We start from the raw sequence: 26,414 nt of genomic DNA on the forward strand, positions 1-26,414 counted from the left end.
GTTTTTTTTTCTGCATTTATAAAGCTAACCTTACTAACAGTAAGGGGATGAGTTATGAATTCCTATTACAAGCTACTCTTCCAATTCCTAGTCCTTTATTCCATTTAGAAAACCACTCAGGGCAAGAGTTCTGTCATGACTGATTCATTTCACACTTCTTGGAGGCGGGGAGACAAAGTATCTATACATTCATTCCTTAATTTTCCAAAGTAGAGCACAGCCTGATGTTGCAGAAAACAGCCTGTTCAGGTTATTCCTTGTCTGTGATGGTCAGTACCCTAACTACCAAGTTTCAGTTTAATGTAATCATCAAATATTTATTTTAGATACATTCAGTTAAACTATGAAATGGGTTTTGAGAAGTAGTCTGGCAGTCAGATTTCTTATCAGTAACCAGAAATGATAAATACTGAAGCGTTCTCTTAATGTGTTGCTTTTCTGTAGAGCCTGCTCTCTGACCAAATGAACGTAATGCATCTTGTGAAACCCGAAGTTAGGAAATGTGATACCTTTAATAGCATCTGCTTGAGTATGTGATGTTGGACAGTCCCTCTCCTTTTTTTTATTTTTTTTATTTTTTTTTTAACTCTTTAACTTGGCCTGTTAAACACACGCTCTGCTTCTCTTTTAAGATTGCCTGCCATTAAAATATTTCCTAAATGAATGTAGTATGAAAGGGAGGCCTGGAAACTCGCAACTTTTTGTTGGTGTTTTAGCTTAAATCATGTTTAGGACAGAACTATAAATCTGATGTATATTTTTTTATTCTATTTTTCTGCTATGACTCAGTAGGCTTAGGAGAAAGAACTGTGGAAAGTTTGGCATAACTTATAAAGGCTAAATTGCAACATTTTAGGTAATATTAAAGTTATTTTATTTAGTATTGTCAAAAGTTGCAGAATGTTAATGAAGAAAGTATGGTTGAATTTTAAAAAAAATTGGATTTTTTCCATTTAATTTCTTTCAACTGACAAATAAAAAATGCATATATTGCTTCAATTCTGGAATAACATTCATTTTTGATCTGTTGAAATGGATGCAAAAGTAACCATTAAGTTGTTGGTGTTTTTTTTTTTTTGAAACAAAGCAGCTGCATTGAGTCTGACTTTAAAACATGAGTAATTTTGATATATGGTATTTTGCCAGGAATGAAAATTTTTTATTCAAAGTAACAGTTAAATTATATCATTCCCACGCTTCTCTGTGGAACTGATTGAAAGGGCACAGACCATAAGTTTAGGTGGATATTATTTTAAATGAGTGTATTTCACATGTGGATATTGAAACAAATCCATCGGCATTAACAAAGTAAATGAGCAGTTTTGTTTGTGAAATGTGTTGTATGGTATGTTTGTATGGCAGTAAGTAAATTTTGAATAAAATATCTCTACAGTTGTTCACTATTGCTCCCAGTGATGTAGCTAATACAATATTAAGAGATTTAATTGGTCCAAGCATCTAATTGTGATGGTGTTGAACGTCAAACAAACTGACAGTGCTCTTGTGCGGCGTAATTTCAATGATGAGAAACTATGATGCTTGTAGACCTTATGTGCTAACGCAGACTTATATGTCTGAGGTGCTGGAATGACTTCAGGATGCCTCCTCCATGGCTTCTTAGCTGTTTTTCTCCTGAGTGCTGCTTTAGAAAAGGTGTGATGAAGAAACGTTGGCTGATAGACTTTGCAGGGCAGACGCACGCATATGTTCAATAAGCATTTAAGTTATGGAGATACTTTGCTAAAACTTAGAAGTGCCAGCTGTAAATTTGGCATCTGCCCTCCTTGCCAGTAAAAACGTAACTATTTTAGAGCATCACTTGTTGATGTACAGAAGGTTTCAGATACTTCTTTTTTTTTTTTTTCCACTCGTTCCATTCTGCAGTTTTTTCATTGCAGTTAAGTGTAGAAGGTCTGACTTTGATCTTTTCTGGTTTTGTTTTCTGTGGTTTAAAGTAGTGTCCACGTGCCCATACAAACTTAGTTCTGTACTGACAATGAGTTATACCCAAATTTATTTTGAATTTTGACATTTTAGCTGTCAACTTTGCTATTAACATGTGTAAAGTGTGAAGGTAAGATTATTACAAAATTTCATATGCAAAGAGGAGCGAGAGGAATGAGGCATTCTGGTGGGCCTAAAAGATGAACTGAAATTTCTTCCAGAGCCAGATGTCACACTTTTATGTGAAAAATGAGGCAGGATATAAGACACCAGCTGATCCTGACTTTTCCTTAGCCAACTGCCAGAATTTGTCACGTAGCTGTATTATCTTCAAAAGGCTGGACTTTGGCTGATGGCTGGTTCTTTCTACTCAAATTAGTGTCTTTAGCTAGCATAAAAATCTCAACATCTGAAAGCACTAAAACCGTGTTTTTGTTGTTTAAAGGAGTGGGGAAAATGTATAAGCATGACCAAATCAAACCTTTTTAAAGTTGGGAAAAATAATTAGCTTTAAAAAAAACAAACCAAAACAACAGCAACAACAACAACAAAAAAGCTAGAACCAAATTTTAACCCTAGCATATATGTGTATGGTTTTGGTTTTGTATGTGCTAAGACTGAGGTCAGAGTGGAAATTGTATTTGACCTTTAGCAGCAGAGACACCACTGCGTGTTGGATCTCTGTAAGCTGCTTCCTAAGTGCTTGATTTAGGGGTACTGAAGTCAGTTTATTTGATGTAGTACTGTCAAATCTGTACTAGTGACCAAAGATGCAAAGGAGAAGAATTGTAAAGAGATAATTCACAATCTGGATTTCATGTATTGAGACTGAATAGGCTTTAAATAAATCATGTAATACAAAAAGCATCTTCCATAATTAACGGGAAGAGTGGAAGTTTGCTAAGTGCTTTGGAGAAAGCAAAACAATAAAAGCATTGGACAGTTCTCTGCTTTTGTAAACAAAAGCTTATTGCAGATCTTTGTCAGTGTAGACAAATCCATGGTGTTTATGCGAGGTTTGCAGTGTGTGCAGTGTGTGCAGTTCAGAAGTATTTCTGGAATTGCTTACATGATGCTGTTTTCATTTATGAAGCCACATGGGTTTGTAAATATGAAAGACAGTTTGAATGTAACCTTTCAGAAAGAAGCTTTATTGTTTTCTGCCTGCATTTTTCTACGACATTTTGGATAACGTATCCAGTTCAAGATCAGCAATCCTGAAATGTTTAACTGGAAATACAGGAGAATGCAGTTGCAGTCAAGTGGATTTAGAGCTGTGAGCTGAGCTGGTATTTCATCGATTTCATTATTTGCCTACTTCCTTCTTCCTTCTCAAACTGCTGTGTGTAAGTTGGGGTAGTATTTGGTGTACTACTAGACTTCTCAGGGGTGTGAGGTGCTCCAGGAGTGCAAATCGACACCCTCCTTTCTGTGCTCTGCTCTTGGGACAGCTCTTCACACAGGGTGTTTTCCCTTCATTTGAGGATGGGAATGGTAATCCAGGTCAGCTGAGGCATCTTGAAAGTTGTCTTCTTTGCATTTGGAAGGAATGGATTTCATTCTTGTCATCCACGTGTAATAACTAGGATTTCCTCTGGCTTATAAGGAAGCGTGTACAGCAAGTTTCAAAACCTGCATTTATCTTTCACACTGTGTGGAATTATTGCTGCAGCAGTGCATCATCAGCAGAATGAGATGAACCTATACTCTCTAATTCAGGTCTGTGTGTCAACAAAGCAAACTTCTGTAAATAGCAGGAATCAGTTTCTAAGACCAATTGTAAGCTTAGCCACTCTTTGATAGAGCTGAGAAAGAATTAAAAGAATGATATTCAGTTTTTGACATCTTCAGACATGTTCTGTTCCTGATTTGAAGAATAGCTAATACTTATGTTTTGTGTTGCCTGCATCTTTAAGCTGTTGATATGTAGTTCCTGATGCCATTGACCTCCTGACTGCAAGTTTGAGCCATATTTTTTTATATTTATTCATGTTTTTGCCCTTAGCACCTGAAAAATTGTCCAGATTGAGAGGGGAGAAAATTCTGTAACAGACATCTGAAAAGGCACTTTTTAATCTTTCATTTTCAAGAGAAGTCTACTGTTGTCATTTACCGGAGTGTGTCTGGGACTGTTGACACAGAATTTCACTTTGATGAGGTAGAATGTTTGGGTTCAGTATCTGAAGAGGTGTTGCTGGTCTTATTCTTTGATGCCACTGGCACAGTTGTGGAGAATGGAGCACACTGTACTTCAGGATCTACCTAGGATGGAGTCGCTGCCATTTTTGCTTACTCACCAGCGTTTAGTATTTGGCCTGAAGTTTTCCTTCCAGACAGTTCCTCTGAAAATACATGGGAAGATGACAGAGAGAACTTAGAGAACTTGTATGAATTCACTACTCAGTGCTGTTAGAGGTCTCAGTAAAAACAGCCTGCATGGTAAAGATCAAGTCAGCTGGCAGAGTTGCTGAGATCTAGGCATGCATCTCCATCATGCTTATCTAGTCTTCCAAATAACTTTCATGGGCTGGTTTAATCCAAATGCCCACATGGAGGATCATGTAAAGTTTAGTGACTCTGGAATGATGTAGTAGTTGCTATTCAGAGTTGATCAATGGGGAAAAAGGGGGGAAAGCATCCCAAAATGTTAAAACTTGTATAGAATAAAATAGAAGTTCACAGATGTTCAGCAGAAGGCTGGCTGGGTTTGTGCAAGACAGATCTGTTGAGGTCTCATAAAAATGCAAAACCTCTATCAGCTAAGCGTAGCTGAAAAAATTGAAAGCAAAGCTGGTAGAGGAGTATCATGCATGCCATCGTAGTTTATGCCTCCGCATGTTGCTACTGCTGGAAACAAGATACTGATCTGGATGGAGTATGTCTGACTCAGCCAAGCTGTTACATTACTGGGTGTTTTTTGTTTTTCATCTGTTGCAAGAATCTGAACCATTTGTCATCTTTTTCATATTTTATTTTGCTCGTACTGAGAGAGCTGCCTGGGACTGAGGAATTAGAATTGTCTTCTCCTTCAGTGGACAGATTTGAGACATTTCAGGAAGTTTCACTGTTTTCTCATGTCTAGAGCAGGTGGTGTTTAACATCTGCCCCTCACTAAGAAGCTCATTTTAGAAATCTGACTTAAAAGGAATGCTGTCAAATCACCTGTAAGGAAATCCTGTTTCCTATAAGACTTACTTAACAAAAACATGGGCAAAGTTGGTAGCTTTCTTGATGAATGTGCTAGTCCAAAAAAATTGTTCTTGTTGAAAAGGGATGTTATAAAATCTTCAATTATTTATATTTTCATGTAGAGTCAAGCTTCTCACAACAGTTAAAAACTGAAGAAAATACTGAAGTATAGTCTACATAATGCAGATTTCTGGAATAGTAATAACAGAGTTTTCTGTTATTTAAATTGTTTACAAGCTATCACTATACTACCCTATTACTGTATTTCTACCAATTTAGAATGGTACTGTACAGAAACAGTCAACTTTCACATATTGGTTGAGTAGTAAGTGCACATCCCAAAACAAGTACACTTTGAACTTTTTGAAACTTCTTATGATTGTGGAAGCCCTAAATACATTTATTTTCCCTGTGAATTTTGATGGAGGCATGTTACATTGATGTTGTATACTGGAAAAACACAGTATTTCTTAGCCATGTAAAGTACTCTGACAATGGTGTTACCTCAGTGGTAAGAGACATCTGGATCTTGATGCTTTTCCATTTTTTCTTAGAGCACATAATTTACACAAGCTTTTATTGAAATTAGTTGACTGTTAGATCAAGCATTGGAATTTGTAGTTGTCTTTTTGCACAAATGAACTGTGTTTGTCACACATACAGGTTGTGTTTGGAAATAATTGAGATTTCTCATGGTTGTTTGAGAGAAGTAAAAATTCTCTTGTCCTTTTGTACTACACCATTAAAAATACAGCAGGATGTCATTTTGCCACAAGAACTCTGTGATTGAATTTCTAGGGCTGAAGAAATAGTTGCACATGAATTCAGGAAAGAAGTCCAGCATCAAGTTGGTAAAACTTGTTCCATCACTATCAGCAGTAGGTTTAACACTGTGTGCATCCTGGTGCATGAGAAAGACACCTTTCTTACAAATGGTATTTTTAAAATATGGTAGCCTTTCCTTTCCTATTCATTGGAGACTATTCAATGAATACGGTAAATTTCTCCAAAATGAGAAATTGTATGAGACCATTTATTATTTGAAGAAGTATAAATCTGTCCCTTTTTTTGTTGGTTTTTTTTTTTTTTTTTTTTTTTATTGGGTGCATACAGTTGAGAAAATTATAGTGCCCATTTACTGTAGAGTCCTAGAGGGCACTAATATCCTCAAATTTCAGGTTACTGTGTCTGTTTGTAGCATGTAATTACAATTACATATTACTCAGCCACCGCTGGCAGGCAAACTTGTCGTTACTGCTGATCCAAGGGTGAACCTTTCCTTTCTTTTGTAAACATTTAAAAAATAATAATAAATTAAAAACGGCACCTCTTCTCTTGAGGAAACTATTAGCAGCTCTGTCAACAGGTCTGCACAGGAGGAATCCAAATACAGGAAGAGTGTAAGAGAGGCAAAGGACGGCCAGCAGGAACGCAGAATGCATGCTTCAGTGAATTGGGTTTGGTTTGTGTTAGTACTTCTGACCAGGGCTGCACAGCAACGAGGTTTATTTTAACAATATGATAATAAACGAGCCTGGTTTCATCAAAAACATTTTCATAGTAGGCCACCGGCCTATAAGAACTCATGCAAAAACAAATTTGGGTCTCATTTATGTATATAAGAGGTTCTGTAACCACAGAATTCTTAAGCTTCTGAAAGAATGGTTACAAAGCAAATGGAATAATGACACTCCATTACAATGTGACCATAATTTGCTTGGAATCGCTGATTAGCATTTAACATTACATCAGAAGTTTTAAACATTAAATCTTCCTTTCTGTGGCTTGTTTGTTTGATTTTAGCACTTTTTAAATATCTGATGAAGATTTATAGGGTTATTTGCTTAAGCAAAGCACTTGCAGATTTAGAATTCATTTCTTCAGGGATTGTAGGAAATACTTGAAGGTTTATGTTGCTGTTGGGTAAGAACTGCTTTGTCAGTGGTCTGGAATAATTTGGATGAGCTTTGTTTAGCTGAAATAATTTTATCAAAAGGGTATTGCCTTTGTGAGCTTTCTCATATTTGAATGATTATACTGTATGTGGTCTTAGAAATTCCATGAATGTTATTGGCTGAATTTCATGCTGTCAAGCACAGCAGCTTTTAAATAATCCTGTTTCTGAGTGATGATGATTTCAAAGTACTTAACATCTCTCTTCCCTTTCCCTCCTACCCTTTGGAAAAATACGGATATGAATATGTAGGTCCTGCAGCCTTTCTGTCATTGGTCAGAGGAGTACACCCTATTTCTCTGGCACAGTTCCAAGTTATCCATATCCACTTAGCTGAAGCTCAACTCAAGCTGCAGCCTTCCATATAGAAAAGAACTAACTAATTCAATATTGGCTTATAGTTAACTCTAGAATTGTGTTTCATGTTGCTTAGAGATGATCTACAGTTATTCCTCAAGGTGTTATAGTATGAGAATCACATAGAAAAATGAGGTTTCGGGGGTTCTTACATGTGCCCTGTGTATTAAGCGTCCATTTTATTTCTCTTCAATCATTCTGAGTGGGATGGATGCGATGCAGTGTATTGGGCACATGAGATAAATACAAACTGTAGGTACTGAGTTAAGTCAGGAAAAACTGACCCCTGTATTTGATAACTTGTCAGGAAAATGAATTGGAGGTAATTATCAGAGAAAGTGGATGTTTTTAGTTTCTGTTACAACAGTGGATATTTGTTGCCAGTTACCCTTTATGGCTTACTAGTGATGAGAATATAATTTGAATAACTTCAGATAAGTCATTCCCATAGGCTTGTGATAAAGCACTTAAATTTATGTTAAATATGCAGCATGGTCTTTGTTCCTCTTAATTATTTCCCTGCCTTCATTCTGTTAGCTTTGGAAGATGCATCCTTTGTTAAGCATCCAGTTTAATTTCAGGCAAAAGATGATTATGGTTGTCTTCGTATTTTAATAGTTCTGCTTGGCATATAGCCCCAGGGAGGAAGGAGCAACACGTTGCCACAGAAGCATTCTTTACTATATATGGAGAGGCATGGTGAGCTGGGTTGGTATCGAGTTATTAAGCAGATAAATAGGAACACTGTTCTGTTTCTTCTGGTAAAAACTGCAACAGTAGTTCCACTTGCAAGTTTTGCTAATTATTCACAGCTATTTCTGACTTCTGGGAATGGTTAGTTTGATTATTATGAGCTTTTAAGCCTTGTTAGCGGGAGCAACACAGCTTGGAGATGTGCACACTAGAATTTGCATTTTGCTTTCTTCATAGACTTCCAGTGCTGGGCTGGAGAGATCACTCACTAGTGCAAGATAATATCTTCACCATGTCTATCTTACTGAGTTCACAACATCTGTTTGAATATAAACAGTGTTGGACAGCAAAGGATATCACAATAGATTCTATAGGTTCCTTGGATAAAGTCCAATTATTCTCACAAGGGCTTTGGAACAACAGTTAGAAAGTAACCTTTTTTTTTTCCACTTAATGTTAGAGTTCTGAAGAAATAAAAATTCAAAGATTTTGTGTGAACTCCTCATTTTTATTTTTTTTAAGATTTGAAATAAGGGAGCGTGACCATTAAAGCACTGCAGAAACTGAGAAACAGCTATCTTCTGCAGTGTCTCTGTGTTTCAAAGTGCATTGACTAAGCCTTTTTGCATTTATTTGAATGGTAATTAAAAGGAAAGACGTAATGTTACATGTCAGGGTCTGGGATGGCCAGATATAAGCAGGTACCCTGAATGCATGTAGTTGGGTTTTATAAATACATGGTACTGAGATAAGGGGTTGTCTGTTAGCTGACATCTGCTACTTCTGAGTTTATGGACTTGCCTATTGGCACTGCCATCAATAAGCGTTCGCTGTTAGTAAGATTCTCTCTTCCTCCTTCAGTTTGTTTGGTGCTAACCTCTATACCCCTTTCTCTATGGTGCAGAGAGTTGACCTCACGCCTTAATGTATATATGAATGGTACTGGATCTTTTTTGGTTAATCATGTTGTCTACGGGAAAATGTTGAAATTTCAGACCTGTTCTTCATCTTTATTTTTGCATGTTAAAAATTTGTTCGTGGACAAAGGAAATGTGGATAAACTTTACATGATAGCTCTATCATTCATCTTGTAATTTATTTTTCTATATAAAAAGATCTTGAAAGAAAAGGAAGAAGTCTGATATGGACCACTGAAAACTTGAGTTACCAGTTTGTACTGTATGCTGGTTCTTCCTGCAAAGACAAATCTAGTCTGCTTTTGATAGAAGATGGATAATCTTTTTCAGTCTAATGAAAAGTTACTAGTGGAGCTTATTGCTTTTGACAGCTTTGAAAATGTGAACCAGGACCACCCAGTCTGCTATGTTTGTAAGAAGGAATCTCAAAGTTGTAGCTGTTGTAAACAGTTTTCTTTCTAAAAAACAAAATCTTAGCAACATACAATGTTGACTTTCACAGTTCTTGGAAAAGCTTCTGTACTACCACCTCATGTAAATGAAATTCATGTGTTTGAAACCATGATCCTGTAAAATGGTTGCAATGGACTTCATTGTAGTAACCTTCTTGAAATCTCGTTTTAAATCATCTGGCTTTATTTCCATGTTTTTTAATATAAAGAACTGCTGAGCGAAAGTAACGGACAAAGTTGACTTCTTTTTTTGGTGTGAATGCAGTGTCTTACATAAATAAGTGCTGAAAAGCAGGTGAAGAAGTTGCATTAATGACAGCATCATATTTCTTGATGATGACGGGGTTTTCTGATGAAACCACGGAATGAAATTGACTGGTGCTCTTACTTCACTGCTTCCTAAGTCAGCATAGTTTAAAAAAGAAAACGTAGAAACTTCTTAGAATTCAGTAACTCCCATCTTTCTGCCTGAGTCTGCTGTTATGCATTATTTCATTTTTATTGCTTCTTGGTTACACCCAAGCTTGTGATGTAACCGCTGCTCTCTTAAAGGAAGTCTTAGAAACTGCTTCAGCTACATCATTTTTCCCGAGGCTCTTCTCCAAGGACAATGCTATAGAGCTCCTTATAACAAAGGAGGAAAAAACTAGCTTGTTTATTGCCAAATGAGAACCAGATGCTTTGAGTGTGAAACAGAATAAATGACCAAATTGGAGAGTGAACCCAGTGTTACTTGGATAATTACTGAGTGTTAAAAGCTGGTCTGCTCTATTAAAACTAGCCCTTTTAAACATTTAAAAGCAGAGTAATTCTGACTTTCTGTTGAAGAATGAGCTGAACATTAGGTAGTAATGAGAATACAGATCTTGAATCAATTTTGGAAGGTGTTGAACTTGCAAGAGAGGGAATGGAGTACCACTAATATCTTGACAAACATGTAATGCTTTGATTTTGCAATAAAGCTGTTGATGCTCAGTAGCTATTGGGGGTAAAAACTAGTTAACTATTATATATTAAAAAGAAAACACAAAAAACTTAGGTGGTTATGATATTCTAAATTTTAAGTAACTGTAAGGCCCAATAGCAGAGCTGACAGTTTATATCATTCTTTCTAAACTTTCTGCAATCTTCCGTTAGCTATGAAGGCTTTGAGAACAAAGAGATATTGAGCAAGTAAGTGACAAACAACAGCATGATCACTGAAATGTGATTCTTTGTAATTTGTAATAGACGACAATGTAATTTCAATTCTTTTCAAACAAAAGACTGAAATGATCGACTGAGAAAGATAAGTTTTTATGGGTGGCTGATTAGAATAGTCATTTCATGATATAGAAGACTGTTTCCCATATCTGAATGGCTACAGAGTTATGAAGTTGCGGACTCTTATCTTGCTTTGTATAGTTGTACTTACATATTGAGCATTTTTTTCCGACTCCTACTGATCATGCCTTTGATTTAGATTAGCTGTAGCTCCCCTTTGCTTGCATTGTAAATGGAACTCAGTGAGACAGCAGTCTGTGACCTAGAAGCGACCCTTCCTATTATGTAAATACAAGAGATCCATGACCACTGATTTAAAAACAATTTAAAAATTCTCTTATCAAAACTGAGATACTTTTATTCCTACAGAATTTATCCAATAAATAAATAAATAAATAAGCATAAAAACCCATATAGTTGTAGATTTTCCCCAAACCCCCTCTATTTCATGCAGTTATTGTGAATAGACTTCTTCAAACAACTTCTAGGCTGGCAGCATTCTCTTTTTCTAACCTCCACTGGCTGTTTCCTTTTTTAACAGTCAAGGGCATCTGAATAGTTAAGTTTCTCCTATCCCAGTTTCAGACAGAGGAAGAAATATTATTAGCCTGGTTGGAGCCAGGAAGGTAGGAATTTCACAGTTAATAACTTCTCCATTGTTGTTTTAAGAGCCCTTGATAGTCTGTGATTGACATTGACATTGCCTTTGTTTCTCTCCTCCCCTTGCCTTCAGGACACGGGACCCCCCAGATGGGCAAGGGGCTGAGGGAGGAAGGGGAGTACCTGGCACTTGTTAAGATCTGCTCTGAAAGTAATGCCTCCTATTTTATTGTGCCTGCCCACGATGTCTTGTTCAATACTGGAGAAAGTGCGTAGCTGATGATTGAAGCTCTGCTCGAGAGTGCTACATTAGAGCTTGTTCTGCCCTGTGCTGGCATTCCCAGCACTTGCTTCACTTTGCACTTGAAGTTTCTTTCTGTGTGATTGGGTTTACTGGTAGATGAGGATAAAATCAAGTTAGCATAAAATGATGCATTAGAAGCTATTCCACTACATTTCATTCATACTTGGCACTTCCCATAAAACTGAAGGAAAACGGGCTTAACTAATGACCATGTGGAAATTGTTTTTTTTTGTTTGTTTGTTTAAATAATTTTGGACAATTCAGTGTTTCTTTTATGAAATTTAAAAGAATTTTGTCCGGTAGTTTGATACTTCCATATTAAGAACTTCAGTAACAAACTTTCTCTCAGTCCCAGGAAGAGAAATAAGAAGTGTAATTGGGATTTTTCCTAGTCTGGTGGTGGTGTACTGCTACATAGTAATTATGACTATATTAAATGTATAGGATGGTAAGGAATATAAATGTATAAGAAGTTTATTGGGGCTGATCTAGCCTTTGGTGAATATTGAATTATGATCTGTTTACGTACCATATGTGGTGGTGAAGAGAAACAACACCCTATTAGTTTCCCATGTTTCCCTGAGGATCAAACTGTGAATGAAATGATTTTGGCAGAAATTGCAACTTGAAGCAAGTCTTAGGAAGTGATGGAAATGGTCATAGAGTCCCATAGGTTGAACCAAAACAGTACCATGGACTTCTAAAACATTTGTTATTACCTCAGGTTCTTGTAGTTTTCAGTACTTACACCTCTTTGGCTCAGCAGCTGCAAGCCCAATTTGACAGAAATACTGTATGTATTGCAGTATACTGAGGACAGCATCACATGCTTATCACATACAGGAGCACTAATGTGTTGATGACTTCTTTTGAAAACCAAGCTTATGCATGAGTTGAGGCAAACTTACAATGAGTTAATGGTACAGGTCTTGACAGGAGGTTTTAGTTTGTTTACTGCTGCAGTATGAAAAGATCAACTCTTCATTTCCAACAGTACTGTGTTAAAATTTTACAGTATGTTTAGACCAACATGAAATGTTTACTGTCTGTGAACAGTAAGTTGTAATGTGAAGCTGTATTGTCACAAATATTTTTTTCATTGTATTCTAAGACTTTTTTTCCATAAAATATGTGTATTTAACTAAAAATATGAATTTACTGAGGATGAAGTTGAACACCCTGTATTTTAAAGAAAAGGCAAGCTTGATTCAATATAGAAGTGTGAAATTTCACACCGCTAAAGGAATCCAGTTGGAAAACTCATATGTATACTTACCCAAACACAGACAAGTGCTTAGTATTTCCTATGTTTATGTTTAGTGTTTTATTTACTGATTTGTTCATTTATCTCAGAAATTAAATTGCTTGCTTGTTAAAAGTGATGTGAAATAACCAACTTCTGTATCTGCTCATGTCAGCAAGCAGCATGCCTAATGCATACGTGTTTAGGCTCTGTAAGCAAGCTTGCATATCCAGCCTTTGATCTGTTATAGGTGTCAGAAAGAGAAGTAAATAATTCCCCTTTCCCTTACTGCCGCTTTCTCTTGCAAGACTTGTTCATATGGTAGCCATATGAAGATTGCGTTTCTAACCCCATGAGGTCGGAGTGATCACTGAGGAAGGCCTTTCAATTCAAAAAGAATTTTGAGTCCTAAGAGCAAAATAACTCACTTGCAAGGAAACTGGACACCAGATATTGAGTGCTAAGTATCAGTAGGTTCTGAAAATTCCAGTTTTGTTCTATGGTCAAAATTCTAGCAAATAGACATCTGTTATCAAGGTGAAATCTAGGTAGATTGGGAAGAAGGGAGGCAAGAAGACATTAATGCTGAGGCACATGGAAGAAGCCATCTCCCTCTTGAGAGTGGTGTAGCTGTATGAATTCTAATGCCAACTTCAACATGCAAACAACATTAATTAGGACTGTGAAAGCAAGTAACTGTTTTTGTTGTCAGTGGAAGAAACAATGAGAGGAAAAAAGGACAAAAACATAAAGCAAAATGAGAAATCCAGATAACTCCTGCTAATTATTCCTTAGAGCACTGCAAGCTGAATATGGGGGCCATACGTTTCACTACTGGAAGGCATCCAGAGCAAAACTGAAGATAAATAAATGTGTACTCGTCTGTATTGAAACATTCAAACTTTCTGGTGACTGTCACTTGTCTGCCTACCTCAAGAATGTAGGCAGGTGGTTTGCAGATGGCATGATCTGTTTAGCTCATCTACGATTAATGTATATGAAGCATTTTGTGTTGAATTCATAACATAAGCTTTAATACAGTAGGGGCTTCTTGTGTTTATGCATAATGGAATAAACTTTTAAAATGAGATGGCAATGTAATTTTTGTTCTAATTCTAACATTTTAGGCGTCTGAACAAGAACAAATTGCAAGTTCTTCCAGAGCTCCTTTTTCAGAACACGCAGAAGTTAACCAGATTGTAAGTACAATCCAATTTATATTTCTATTGTATGTTCCTTATTCTTACATGGATTTGCATGTTTGTATTTTGACTGTGGTGAGAGGTTTCATGGTACCAAAACTGCTCGGTTGTAAAGGTTTTTAGGGTGCTGTGTATGCTTTGTGTGTACTGGTTGCTCAGTAGAACATAAATATGAAAAGCACTTCAAGAAAAGTTATTCTCAACTCTCTGTGGATAGTTGTAGAAATCGTGAAAAGTAGCAGCTTTTCATCTACTATAGTCTATATGCGCATGAGAAGGCTGCGTTCTCTTGTTATCTGCAAACTAACATGTTGGCGTAGTACAGGTTGTTTTGATTTTTTTCTAAGTATTTTTTTCATCTTACTGAACTAAAAAAGAAAACCAAATTTTATATGTTTCAATGGCAACAGTATCAGCTTAAACACGGAGAAGACAAATGTGAGCTTTGCATCATTGTTTTTTTGTGGGGAAAAGGGTAACGTTATTACAGTTACCTGTTGGAGGATGGGGAACAGGGTATAAAAATCATATGGATGAGGAGGTGCTTGCACTGTTACTAGCAAGAAAAGGACAGTCTACCTTTTGAAAGAGGTAGTTGAAAGCTGTTTGAAAGAAACATTGCCAGGATCTAAAAGGTTAACTTATGATCCAATCTGTTTTCCTGAAGAATTAATTATAATTTAAAACTTTTGTTTTAGGCTTGGGTTTGTTTATGGAAGATCAGTTTGTAAGGTCTAGGATTTGGCTAGTGACATCGAAAAGTTACTATAGGGTGGCTGAAATATCACTGCATCCATGTGGAGGTTTTATAACTGTTCTAATACCTTCAATATGTGACCAAATAAACTGTTGAGGCAGTGTGGTACACTTTTTCTCCTGTCTTGTTGCTGCTGGAAATTGAATTATAGGTCAGTGTTTTCCTGTCAGTGATGTACTTGAAAGATTAGAGCAGAAAACTGGATATGCTCTTTTCTTCTGCAAACACACACTTGGCGTATTTTAGGACAGCCATCCATTTGGCAGTGTTGGTTTCTTAATTTGTCACCATAGTGCACTTAGATCACTGCTTTGTCACTGAGATGCTGTCTTTGTGATAACTAATAAAATTTGAGTGAAGAAGTAGATACTAACTTAGAAGGCTTCTAAATTAACCTCTGCACTCCAGGTACCTTTGATTTTTTTCTCCAACTTTCAAAGTGCCAACATACACGATATCCTTGTGTCTTTTACAGTGTTGCCTAGGCTTTGTTGTCACATTTAGTGGATATGCAAAGCAGAAATGTATGTTTATATATGGGAATAATAAACCATAGATGGAATATGAAACATCCCACAAAATTAGTTTTTCATTAAGTTTTGAGCCTTTTATTCTAGTAGCATGGCTTTTACTTGTGGATTTTATTTGCTTTAGTTTAGGTAAGAGTTTTAAGGTAGCTGGTGAATGAACCCTTTGTTGAAATCTCTAGTGGGAATGTCTGACATTTCTCTGTTGCTTTGACTTCCTTGGTTTTAAGCTTCTTAAATGTTTTATCTAGGATAAATAATTCAGTATCTAATAATTCACACTGCAGGTGCCTTTAATGAGAAATCTGAATCATGGAAAGACATTTCCAGAAATGGAAAGAAAATTGTATAGCTGTAGATACTGTTTACTCAAATTGAGCCTTTTTGGGGAAAAAGCAAGAATTATAATCATAGAAGTGATTAAATGTGACAAAGAAGTATTGTAAACCCTAGTATGCAATGTAACAGTTCTAAAAAGCAGCTTTGATCATCAGATTATTATTTTCTGATATTAAAATAAAGTGTAAAATTTGTTTATGAAGTTTATAAACATGGCTGTATGTGCACTTGAATAGTGAGTTTCCTAGTTTATAGTGAGATAAATAACTAATATGGTATACCTTTCACTGTAAAAGGTCAAATAAGTAGCTGAGATTTTGATAACTGGAGAAGTGCCAGCAAATATTCAGTGTTTCTTTGGCTTTTGTTGTTTCTAAAGGGAACTTAGAAGCTAGAAACCATGCACACACCCTACCAGGCCAAATGGGAGACACGTATTGTTGTGTGCATGTGTCTATATAAAAAGCAGTTTTAATGATAGTAATTGTTTATCATCTTTTAGTTATACTTTTATACATTAATATTGTCCATCTCTTCTTAAAAACAAAAATATCAGAATCTTTGATGTTAGTGTTTGTGCACTGTGTATGTTTGGTTATGTCTAGGTTGTTTCCTCAGGTGATTCCTGGTAACAGTAGCTGGAACTCCGTCGCTCCTGCCTTACTCAGGGAGCTGTCCTTGATAAATAGTGTACTTCTAGGTTGACTGTGCAGAGCTGTCATCTTATTGCACGATGTGCCTGGAATCAGAAGTTAGCTCAGATAAGTCAATGTCTGCTGGTTTGAATTGTACAGGTGTAGTGTGGATTAGATTTTGCTGAATTCTGCTTTCCTTCGAGCCCTACTACAGTGAAGATCTTTGTTGTTGCTATGAGGTTCATGTGTTGGATTTGTGCAAAACTTGATCATGACCTTGTAGAACTATCGCTTGTAAACCCTCCTTTGCAGCCTGACCCTTAGCAAGCGGTGAGCATGGAGTAGCAGAATCGTATCATCTGATTGAATTCAGAGGCTTTTCTATAATGGATTTCTTCAGAAGTCATGTTTGGAAAAGGGACCGGTTGATAAATTTTCTGAGTGTTTCCTTTATTTTTGTTTCTGTTCTCCTTTTCGGAAGGAGATCTCATGGATCTCTGATTTTCAGCTCCATTATCATTTCATACTAAAGCAGGATACTGACAATTCAGCTTTTATATCAGGTTGAATTATGGTGTTGCCATGACAAAATAGCTCAGGCTGCAACAGCATGGGTTTTTTTGTGGTTTTTCCACATACAATAACTGTAGTTTTACTGTATATAAATCGCAGTGGGTCTTTTGAAAAGACAGTAAATAATTACAGTAAGTGTTTGCTGGTCTCTGGGGTGCATTTCTGGTTTGAGAATGATGTGCATTAGGTCAAAGATCTTTGCTGCAGATAGCTGGAATGCATTTACCCCATTTATCAAGCTGAAGTCATTTTATATCTTCCTTTTGGCTCTGGTTGCAAATAATGTATTTAGCAGGTTTTTTTTTTTAAATATATAAACACATCAGTTCTATATGGACACTGATGGATTTTTTTTTCTTCTGTCCAAATTAGTGCAAAAACTACTTTTGTTTTTTAAAATTTGGAAAGAAAAAAAAAAAAAGATTTTAAATCTTTTTGAGGAAACAAATAAAAATGTGTCAAAAGGCTCCGCCCTCTTTGTGGCTCTTTACCCTCTGTAAAATTGCTTATTTAGAATTATACTGACCAGAAATCTTGTTTCCTCTCCTAAGGAATAGTCCTAATAGTTGAACTATTAGGGGTGCTCTTTGGCAACTTTTTTCTAAGAAGATGTGTATTGTCAATTTGTGTGAGCAGGTGGTTTATGGCAAAGGATTTTATATGAGTAATGTATTTTCCCCGGCTTTTAAAAACAGAGATGTAGTATTTTGGTTGGTGTTCAGCCCAAGAATTCAGGGGACTCACAATTGGTAAGGTTAATTTGCCACTTCCTTATATGGTAGCCTTATTCTGTTCCTCGGTGTCTGTTTTTCTGGATGTAGTTTTTCTTAAAAGCACCCTCTAAAAGCACATTATAGGTCTGAGAGATAATATATTAAATGGAGTTGTACCATTCCTTTTCAATTAACACAATCCAAAACTGGAGAATGCTTTGTGTATTTTTCGAACACTAGGATTAACCTTATGAAATTCTAAGTTAAACAAAGGAAAAAAAAAAGCAGAATTGTTGTTTTGAGAAGCTAAAGAAGCTTACAGGTGGTTTTCTCTTCCAGAAGGAACTGGTGACATTTGCAGTAGCTTGGAATTCCTAGTTTCAACCATTTCTGACACTGAATAACTGCTTATTCATTTCTGGGACTGAGTAGAAGGGTGGAGTTGAGTGTCTCAAAAGGGAAGTTTTATAAGAGGGGATGTGGAGATGTGTGGAAGGAAGTGAGCATTAAGGTTTTATGAAATCTCATGTCAATATTGGCTTCATATGAGGGCAGCTCTGAAAATAATCCCTCCTCTTTTATCTTGCTGGTCCACAAAATCAAAAATGGACATTGGTGAGATGGCAGTAGAGGCTGGAAGTGCTTATGAAGCAAAGGGATGGAACTGAATTCTCCCATGTGGAAAAAATGGCACCAACTAATATGCATTGGCATTTGCTTGAGCTTTTACGGAGACCCAGCAACAGATAAGGGCACAATGAGGTGATGGGTGCTAATTGCTGGCAAAAATGCATTGCTAAAGATGGTGACTGCTGAAAAATAGTGTTTTGCAGCAGAGAATTTGCTTTATCAAATAGCTTTATTGTGTTCTTTGTTTCTCTTGTGATTTCTGTGGGAGTAAATCTCTCTGAAGGCATTGCCACCTTCTTTTATGAATGACGTTATTCCACTTCCTTGTTTAGTGTATCTTTCTTAGAATATAGTTTTCTGGTCAAGTATGAGAGACCACAATGTTAACAATGCAGAAATTGAGTTTCATTACTTCTAAGGCTTTGTAGATACACCAAGTGCATGGAGTTATGTTGGTGATTATCCTGCATGAGATGTAAAAGGGCTGTTTGTGATTTCTGTATCCTACTTAGCTGAGAACTGTGTCTTCAAGGCCCTTTTATAAGTGATGTGAATAGCATTGACTTGCAGTAATTTCACTCCAAGATGATAGATGGCATTCACAATGATAAATTCCTTTTAAAAGCTGTTGGTGGGACTGGCCATTTTGCTGCTTTTATGTGACTACAGCAGAACAGCTTTGTCAGAATGCCATGGCTACTCATCAGCTCGATAGCTGGAGGCATGGTTTGTGATGGTGTATGCTCTGAAATGCCAGTCTGAAATGCTTCAACTTCTGCATTTAGAGTAGAAAACCTAAAACTGGGAGCAAAATATAGTGACTCAACTTCTTGTTATGATAGCTTTCGCATGACTAACAGCTATTACAGAATTCATGAAATACGATAACTGTGGGTGAGTATTTCTGGCTTACCACTTTCCTGTGTTTGACTTCAGAACTTCAGTCTTTTGCTTTTGTTAGCACAAATCAAGCATTGCTCAGTTGAGGTAGCGTGGTTCTTCTGCATTGCTTCATGGTAAAGGTGAGCCTGGGGAGGCATTCCTCACAGTGACCTCTGCAGAGTTGGGGGGCATGCGTTAAAGCCATGGGCTGCTTTGCTAAAGAGGGTTAAATAGCCTGGTGGGTTGCAGTGTGGTCAAAGAACAGTAAGATTACATCTGCAAATATAGTATTTATGTAGGTATTCTGAACAGTGGTCTGTAGGCTCCTCCTTTACAGAAGCTGGCTAGCCTTGTTGGTCTGACTGCCTGCTGGAAGGAGTACGGTGTGTCATACTCACTGCATTTGCTTTGTTAACATGCTGCTTTGGTCTCTACACCACAGCTAGTTTGCAAACATCAGCATATCATGGTGTATTTTGTTCATAATTTATTGCTGTATGGATAGTGCTTTTGTTTAAAAACATGCTTTTTAGTTAATTCCTGTGTCAGTTTCTTTTGAACTTTCATCCTTGGCTGAGCATTGAGAGCAGCTGAAAAGCATTTTGCTGAATGCTTGGCTAAGTGAAAGGTCCAGAACTGCTTGAGGTTCCTGGCCATAATTAAAATGAGCACTTGCAAATTCCCTTGTAAATGTTCATTCTTGAAACTAAGTGAAAGTAGAGAACAGATGCAGCTTTGTTGGTTAACAGGTGATAGGAGTGTTTAACATCCCTTTTGTGTTTGAGGCCATTTTTTCCTTACATGAAGTGATTGTACAAATGAACTAGTGGCCTGAAGCAGAGATATCTCATCTGCTTAACAGGAAAAATATAGTAATGATAATGTAAATACTTCCATCGCTTTCCATAATAGACTGTCATCCTGAGGTTAAAGATGAGATTAAATTCCATGTCTTATTAAAGTCCTTGCAAACGCTCTGGAAATACCTTGCAAATGGTAAGTGCTGATTTGGTGTTCATATGGGTAGTAGTAGGCGACTCAGTCACTGCCAAGGTAAGAGAGGGATAACTTCTGCTGCTCAGGGGTCTGGATTTTAATCTGTGACTTCAAAAATGAAAGGCCGTTTTCTGTCAGTGGCTTTCTGGTGCCTCAGTCTCCTGTTTGCTTTTAGACAGCAGCAGAATTCAACTTTACCTGCGGAGATTTATGGTGCCTTCAGAGTGCTCTGTGTGTAAATGTTATTGTGGGTAAATGACACAAACCAAACGCTGCCTTGTTTTAGTTCTTATTCTGTTTTATTCTTGAAAGCCATAATGTGTACAATGGGAAGCTGAACTCAGGCTTTCTGGAACTTTTCAGTATGTTTCATGGGAGTTATAGGTCATGTCTATTTCACATGTTTCAGACACTAAAAAGTCAGCAAAATGAGTCCCGCTATAACTTGTAAATGCTCTGTGGTTCCTATTGAAATACAATCATGAGTGATCCAGGATTTCATTCTAATTTAAATCTCCTTCAGCTGAGAGAAGTGGTGAGATTTCAGCCTGAAGCATGTGTCTGTGTGACCCTGCCTTTCAAAAGGGTCAACCTGGAGCTAATCTGGAGGGATTTCATCTAGACTGAGGTGGTTTCATGTCACAATTGCAGCCTACATTGTAAACTTGCACAAGCTATTTAAATTTTATTTCTTAAAGAGTTGCTACTCTTGCAAGTCATGAAACATTACACTGCTACAGAAATAGATCAGCAAGGGAGGTTTATTATCTTCTTAGTCTTATGACTAAGAGGAGGATGTGATACAGGGTGTGCCTTGGAGCAGGTCTTATTTCTTAGCTCTTTGTAACATACTGAAAGCGGAGGCTCATGACAGTGTGTTAAAAGATTCTAAGAGCTGATTTTAGCATGTTTCTTCTTACATAATGCTTTGGAGTTTAAAGGGCTAATTCAAATATATTGTAATTTCACTGTTGAAGTTTGAGATTTCCTGCAATAAAAATGCAAATACCAGTCAGGAATTGTATGAAGCATATTTGGAATTCAGTACTTGTCTTTTGCTTTGCTCTGTTAAGTTTCATAGAATCATATGGGTTAGAAGGAACCTTTAAGATAATCTAGTTACAAAGCCCTGCTGTAGGCTGTAGATGCCTCCCTCTTGACCAGGTTGCTGAAATCCCCATCCAGCCTGGTCTGGAATGCCTCCATGGAGGGGGAATCCATGACCTCTGGACAGCCTGTTACAGTATCTTACCACCCTCACAGTAAAGAATTTCTTCCTAATATCTGGTCTAAATCTACTCTCTTCCAGTTTAAAGCCATTTTCCCTTGTCCTGTTGCCACATGCCTTTATAAAAAGTCCCTCCCCAGCTTTCCTGTAGGCACCCTTCTGGAAGGCTGCTATAACGTCCCCCCAGAGCCTTCTCTTTTCCAGGCTGAAGAGTCCCAGCTCCCTCAGCCTGCCCTTGAAGGGGTGATCCTTCTGATCATGGCCTGCCTTTGGACCTACTTACGCTGGGGGCCCCAGAAGTAGATGTAGTACTCCAGGTGGGGTCTCACGAGAGCAGAGTAGAGGGGCAGAATCATCTCCCTTGACCCTGCTGGTCTTTCTTCTCTTGATATAACTCAAGATAGAGTTGGCCTTCTGGGTTACAAGCGCACACTGCCAGCTCCTGTTGAGTCTTTCATCAACTGACACCCCCAAATCATTCTCCTTAGGGCTCCTCTCAAGCCACTCTCTCCTTAGCCTGTATTTGTGCTTGGGATAGCCCTGGCCCATGTGTAGGACTTTGCACTTGACCTTGTTGAACTTAGTGAGGTTGGCATGGGGACACCTCTCAAGTCTATCCAGGTCCCTCTGGGTAGCATCCCTTCCCTCTAATGTGTCAACTGCACCACTCAGCTTGGTGTCATCTGCAAACTTGCTGAGGGTGCACTCAATCCTACTGTCCATGTCACCTGCAAAGATGTTAAATACTGCTAATCACTGAGGAATGCCACTTGTCACCAGTTTCCACTTGAACACTGAGCTGTTGACCACAACTCTCTGAATGTGACCATCCATCCAGTTGGTTATCCAGTGAGTGATCTATCCACCACGTCCGTTTTTCTTCAGTTTGGCAACCAGGATGTGTGGGACAGGTAGATGATGTCAGTTGCTCTTCCTTTATCCACTGATGCTGTAACTCCATCATAAAAATCCACCAAGTTTTCAGGGGTGACTTGCCCTTGATGAAGATGTGTTGGTTACCGCTGACCACCTCATCTTTATTTTCTGTGTGTGTTGGTAGGACCTTCAAACAGACCTGCTTCATGATCTTGCCAGGCACAGAGTTGAGGTTGACTGGCCTGTAGTTCCCTGGATCTTCTTTTTTTCCCTTCTTGAAAATGGGGGTTATGTTTCCCCTTTTTCAGTCAGTGGGAGCTTCAGCAGACTGCCATGGCCTTTCCAATATGACTAATTGTGACTAACATACTGATAGGCTGTTTGGGAACACATCCTTTAAGGTATTTTTTCAGGAACCAGTTGCTAAGAAATTACTTAATCCTTATGGTTGTGTGCAGGCATGTTACATTTTGAGAGGCTTTTGTGGAAGATGCCATGACAGTTACTGAACTCTGTGTGTGGAAAATGTTGGAAAGCAAGTTGATCAATACGGCAGCATACAAATTTTTATCTTTTTACAGTTAGTTTCTCATGTGAAGAAAATAATCTTGCATCCTGTCTCACCACCATGTAAAACAAATGGTTTATTGTGTTAGTTCTGATGAAATCACTGTGCCAGTCCTGCCTCAACATGTTTTCTGTACATCTGGAAGTGCAGAGGGGCTGCTGAGCACCCTGGAACATTATCAGTCTCCTACACTTAGCATTCGTGCAACCAGAAAACATATGTAGGGGTGAGAGATTTGCATTTTTCCTGGATTCACTTCTACTTGCACTTTCATATTCTACACTTTCTCAGTTATTCCTAGATTATTTCCACACTTTACTTACTGGGAGCAGAGCTAACTTATTATTGTGCTTAGTTTCTGTTAGTTCAGAATTGACAGCTGTTCTTTTGTCTGATTCTTAATCACCTTTGTTCTGGTCACTTGTTGGTTAGTAGGAGGTACTTCTCTTGACTTGCCTGCCTTTACTCTACAGGCATGATATTTTTCAGCTGTAGTGTGTGTTTTTATTGCTGCCAAAACCTGAAATAGCAGCGCTATAAGGGTGGCTGCCACAAGACATATAAATCTTAGCAATGCATTTTACTGGGTTTATTAAGAGGATGTGGTAGCACATCCTCACCTGAATAAGAATAGTGCTGCATTAGTCAGTGACCAACACAAGCTATCTACTGAAACTCCGTGTATGTTTTGTTTTGTTCCTTCCATTAGCTACGTTGTGGGAAGTGCTTAGAACCATATTTCTATTAGTTGTGTATGTAATGGGATTGAGTTAGATTAGGATTGCAAAGTTGGTCTGCTCAGTTTTGATTTAGTTTACTTCATATTCATCAGTAATTACAAGCTCTGGAGGGATCACAGCAATAATGTTGGTGTTGGTTTTTTTCCTGACGTGGCAGCGAACAGTCTGAGGAATGCAGAATGCCACTTGCCAGGTGGTGGTGAACTTGATTTAACAAAAACAATTGATGTTTCTTTTTCTTGGCCTCAGAATTTGCACTGTTTTATCTTAAAAACTGGAATTTCAGTTGCTTGACTGGATTTTTGGGTTTTGTTTTGTTTTGTTGGCTGCTTTTTACTCCTTTTTTCTAATTGACATTACTACATGTTCAAAATGAGGATTTACCTCACTCTCTCACAGCTGCAACTTGTGGCTCCTGCTCAATGAGAGGATCCAATTTCTTTGTACTTTAAAATAAGTGTATGTACCAAGAATCTGTCACTATATTGGTCTGTGGGTAGCAGTGATGTGCGACAGGCTTTGAGTCTGATGTCAGACTTTTAGGTTAAAAATAAATAATGGTAAGCTTGTTTTCTTCTTTGTACATTGTAGTTGAAATTTCAGATACTCGTTCTTGAAACAAGCTTCTTCAATTACCAATGAACGTTGAATGCTGGAGAAGAGCTAGGGATGCTAAAGATAACGCTAAAGATAACGGTGTCTCTGCTGAATTTCTGCAGAGTTGGGTAGTCAGTGACAATGATGTGTAACACTAAGCTGCATGGTTTGAATTAGTCAACAGATGCTTGTCAGAGAAATTTTCACCCATTTCAGCTGCTTTCACCTGTACAGACTGTGTGGGGATTAGCTGTAGACATAGAGGTCGTGGCTTGTCTTGAATCAGCCATTACTAGGTTGTTGTTGGTTGTTTTATTTTTTCCATCTGACATCTGATTTTTAAGGTTTCTTTATATAGTATTATGTCATCGAGGTCATTTGTCCCTTTTATTTTCCCTGTAGCCAGACTATTCTGGATTTTTTCCTGTCAGTTAGTAGCCATGTCTGGCTTGGAAGCTGGTTGTGCATTGAGTAGGAAGCTGAACCAGGTGACCTCCACAGATTCCCTATCACTAGAGCTATCATGTGAGTTAATACAAGGGCTGCTCTGAAAGTAATGCTTCCTATTTTATCTTGTTGGCCCAATACATAGGAGGCATTACTTTCAGAGCAACCAATGTACATTACTTGCCGTATGTAGTGCTATATTATGGAAATGTTTAGCTGGTTTGAGATTTGACAGTTGTTGTGAATAGGATACTAGATTTTTTAATTTTTTTTTACTATTCCAAATTAAAGATTGAACGTAACAGAGAAGATTTTGGTGGGTGCTGGAAGATCCTGTGCCTGAGAGGTGCAAGATATGCACGTAACCAGCATCTTGTGTGAGTGTGAGCTGAGGATTCTCAACTCCCACAGAATTTGAAAGTTAATGCAGTTAGAAGAGCTCTTGGTAAAGAATTCATTTTTAGATGTCTTTTGCCCCAATTTGTGCTGTTCGGATCTGCTTGGAAGGTTTATTTTAGTATCCTTTTCAGATGTAGATGCACCTTGGTGTGGACTGTATGTTCTACATTGTAACATCTAATAGTTGATAGCTGCATCCATTTCCCCAGTGCAGCCTGATTCTTTGCAGCTTAAAACCACCTTGTAAGAATAGAATGATAACCTGTCTGGTAGGCTATGTGAGGATTGTTGTCTAACATACACTCAGCACTGTTAGCACAGTGTTGTTGTTTTTCTCTTGTTCAGTTGTGTTTTTTGTCCTTTAAAAAAAATTAAAAATAAAAATTCACTCAATTTGTGAATTTCCTCCCAGCAAAGGCAGGCGGTGCTTGTTCAAGGTGGTTGCTTGAAGGCTTCGTTACTCTGCTTTTCTTACAAACATACGTGCAAAGTGCCTTTAATGAAAGAAATAGAGTAGGCCAGTTCAAATGTTATTAACTTTTACTTCTTGTGTCTCCTTGTTACAGGATTTAAGCTCCCTGGTAAAGATGTGGATTAGAAGTCAGAGAACTCTTTTTTTTTTTCCATATGTGAACTACTAATAATTGAAAATGAATGGTTTGGGATATTTTAGACACTTGAGTCAATGTTAATTTTATATTAAATATTCACAGGTAACAATTACTTTTATTTAATTCTTAAATTATTGGTTACTTGGTTATTTTGAAGGTGTTTCAACTTTGAGTCCTTTTTCTCTATCAAGCAACTCTTTTCATGAATGTTTGCATCCCAGTTTTCATTACAGAGCTATGATTCTTACTGAAAATACATCTCAGTATCACTGAGTGTGCTGAGGAAGGAGGTCATTTACCTGCATTGTGGGGTTGGTGCAATTTTATGCTTCCAAAGGGAAAATACAGAAACTGCCTTTGAGGTGCCTTTATTTCTTTCAGTTATCCCCAGAGTTTTTCAGTGTGTGAATAAAAAGATGGGAAATGTATTTTTAGCATATTGTCAGCTCTCATCACTTAATAAAAATATGCTTAGAGACTACTCCTGGGAATTTAAGTAGTTTTTTGGATTTCCCCTCATGACTTTATGCAGGTATCGGCTAATTGGCTGCTTTTACTTTGCTTGTGGTGCCTAGCCATAAAAATGTGAGAGGAGGAAAGAGTGGGAGGCTGCATGATCCCTGTTCTGTCTGGCAGCCTGGGAAGGACAGTAACAGGAGGATCCTCTGGCACAGGTTTTACTCCAATATTCAAGCTATCTAATAGCCAGCAGGAGCCAGCCCTGCTGGATTTCTGCACAGGCAGCTCCCTGCAGTGTGGTTGTTGGTCTGGATTGCGC

General features: G+C 37.6%; 1 protein-coding gene across 3 annotated transcripts in view; it reads left to right on the top strand.

Annotated features, from left to right (window-relative positions):
* SLIT3 (slit guidance ligand 3) overlaps positions 1-26,414 on the top strand; it is a 433,663-nt gene that overhangs the window by 29,094 nt on the left and 378,155 nt on the right. For all 3 annotated transcript variants that reach the window (XM_072348011.1, XM_072348012.1, XM_072348010.1), the window contains one exon: positions 14,044-14,115. In XM_072348011.1, the coding sequence (XP_072204112.1) occupies positions 14,044-14,115 (72 nt within the window). The remainder of the gene's footprint in view (positions 1-14,043; positions 14,116-26,414) is intronic.

The sequence above is a fragment of the Excalfactoria chinensis genome, chromosome 13 (assembly GCF_039878825.1).
Source record: "Excalfactoria chinensis isolate bCotChi1 chromosome 13, bCotChi1.hap2, whole genome shotgun sequence".
Taxonomy (NCBI): domain Eukaryota; kingdom Metazoa; phylum Chordata; class Aves; order Galliformes; family Phasianidae; genus Excalfactoria; species Excalfactoria chinensis.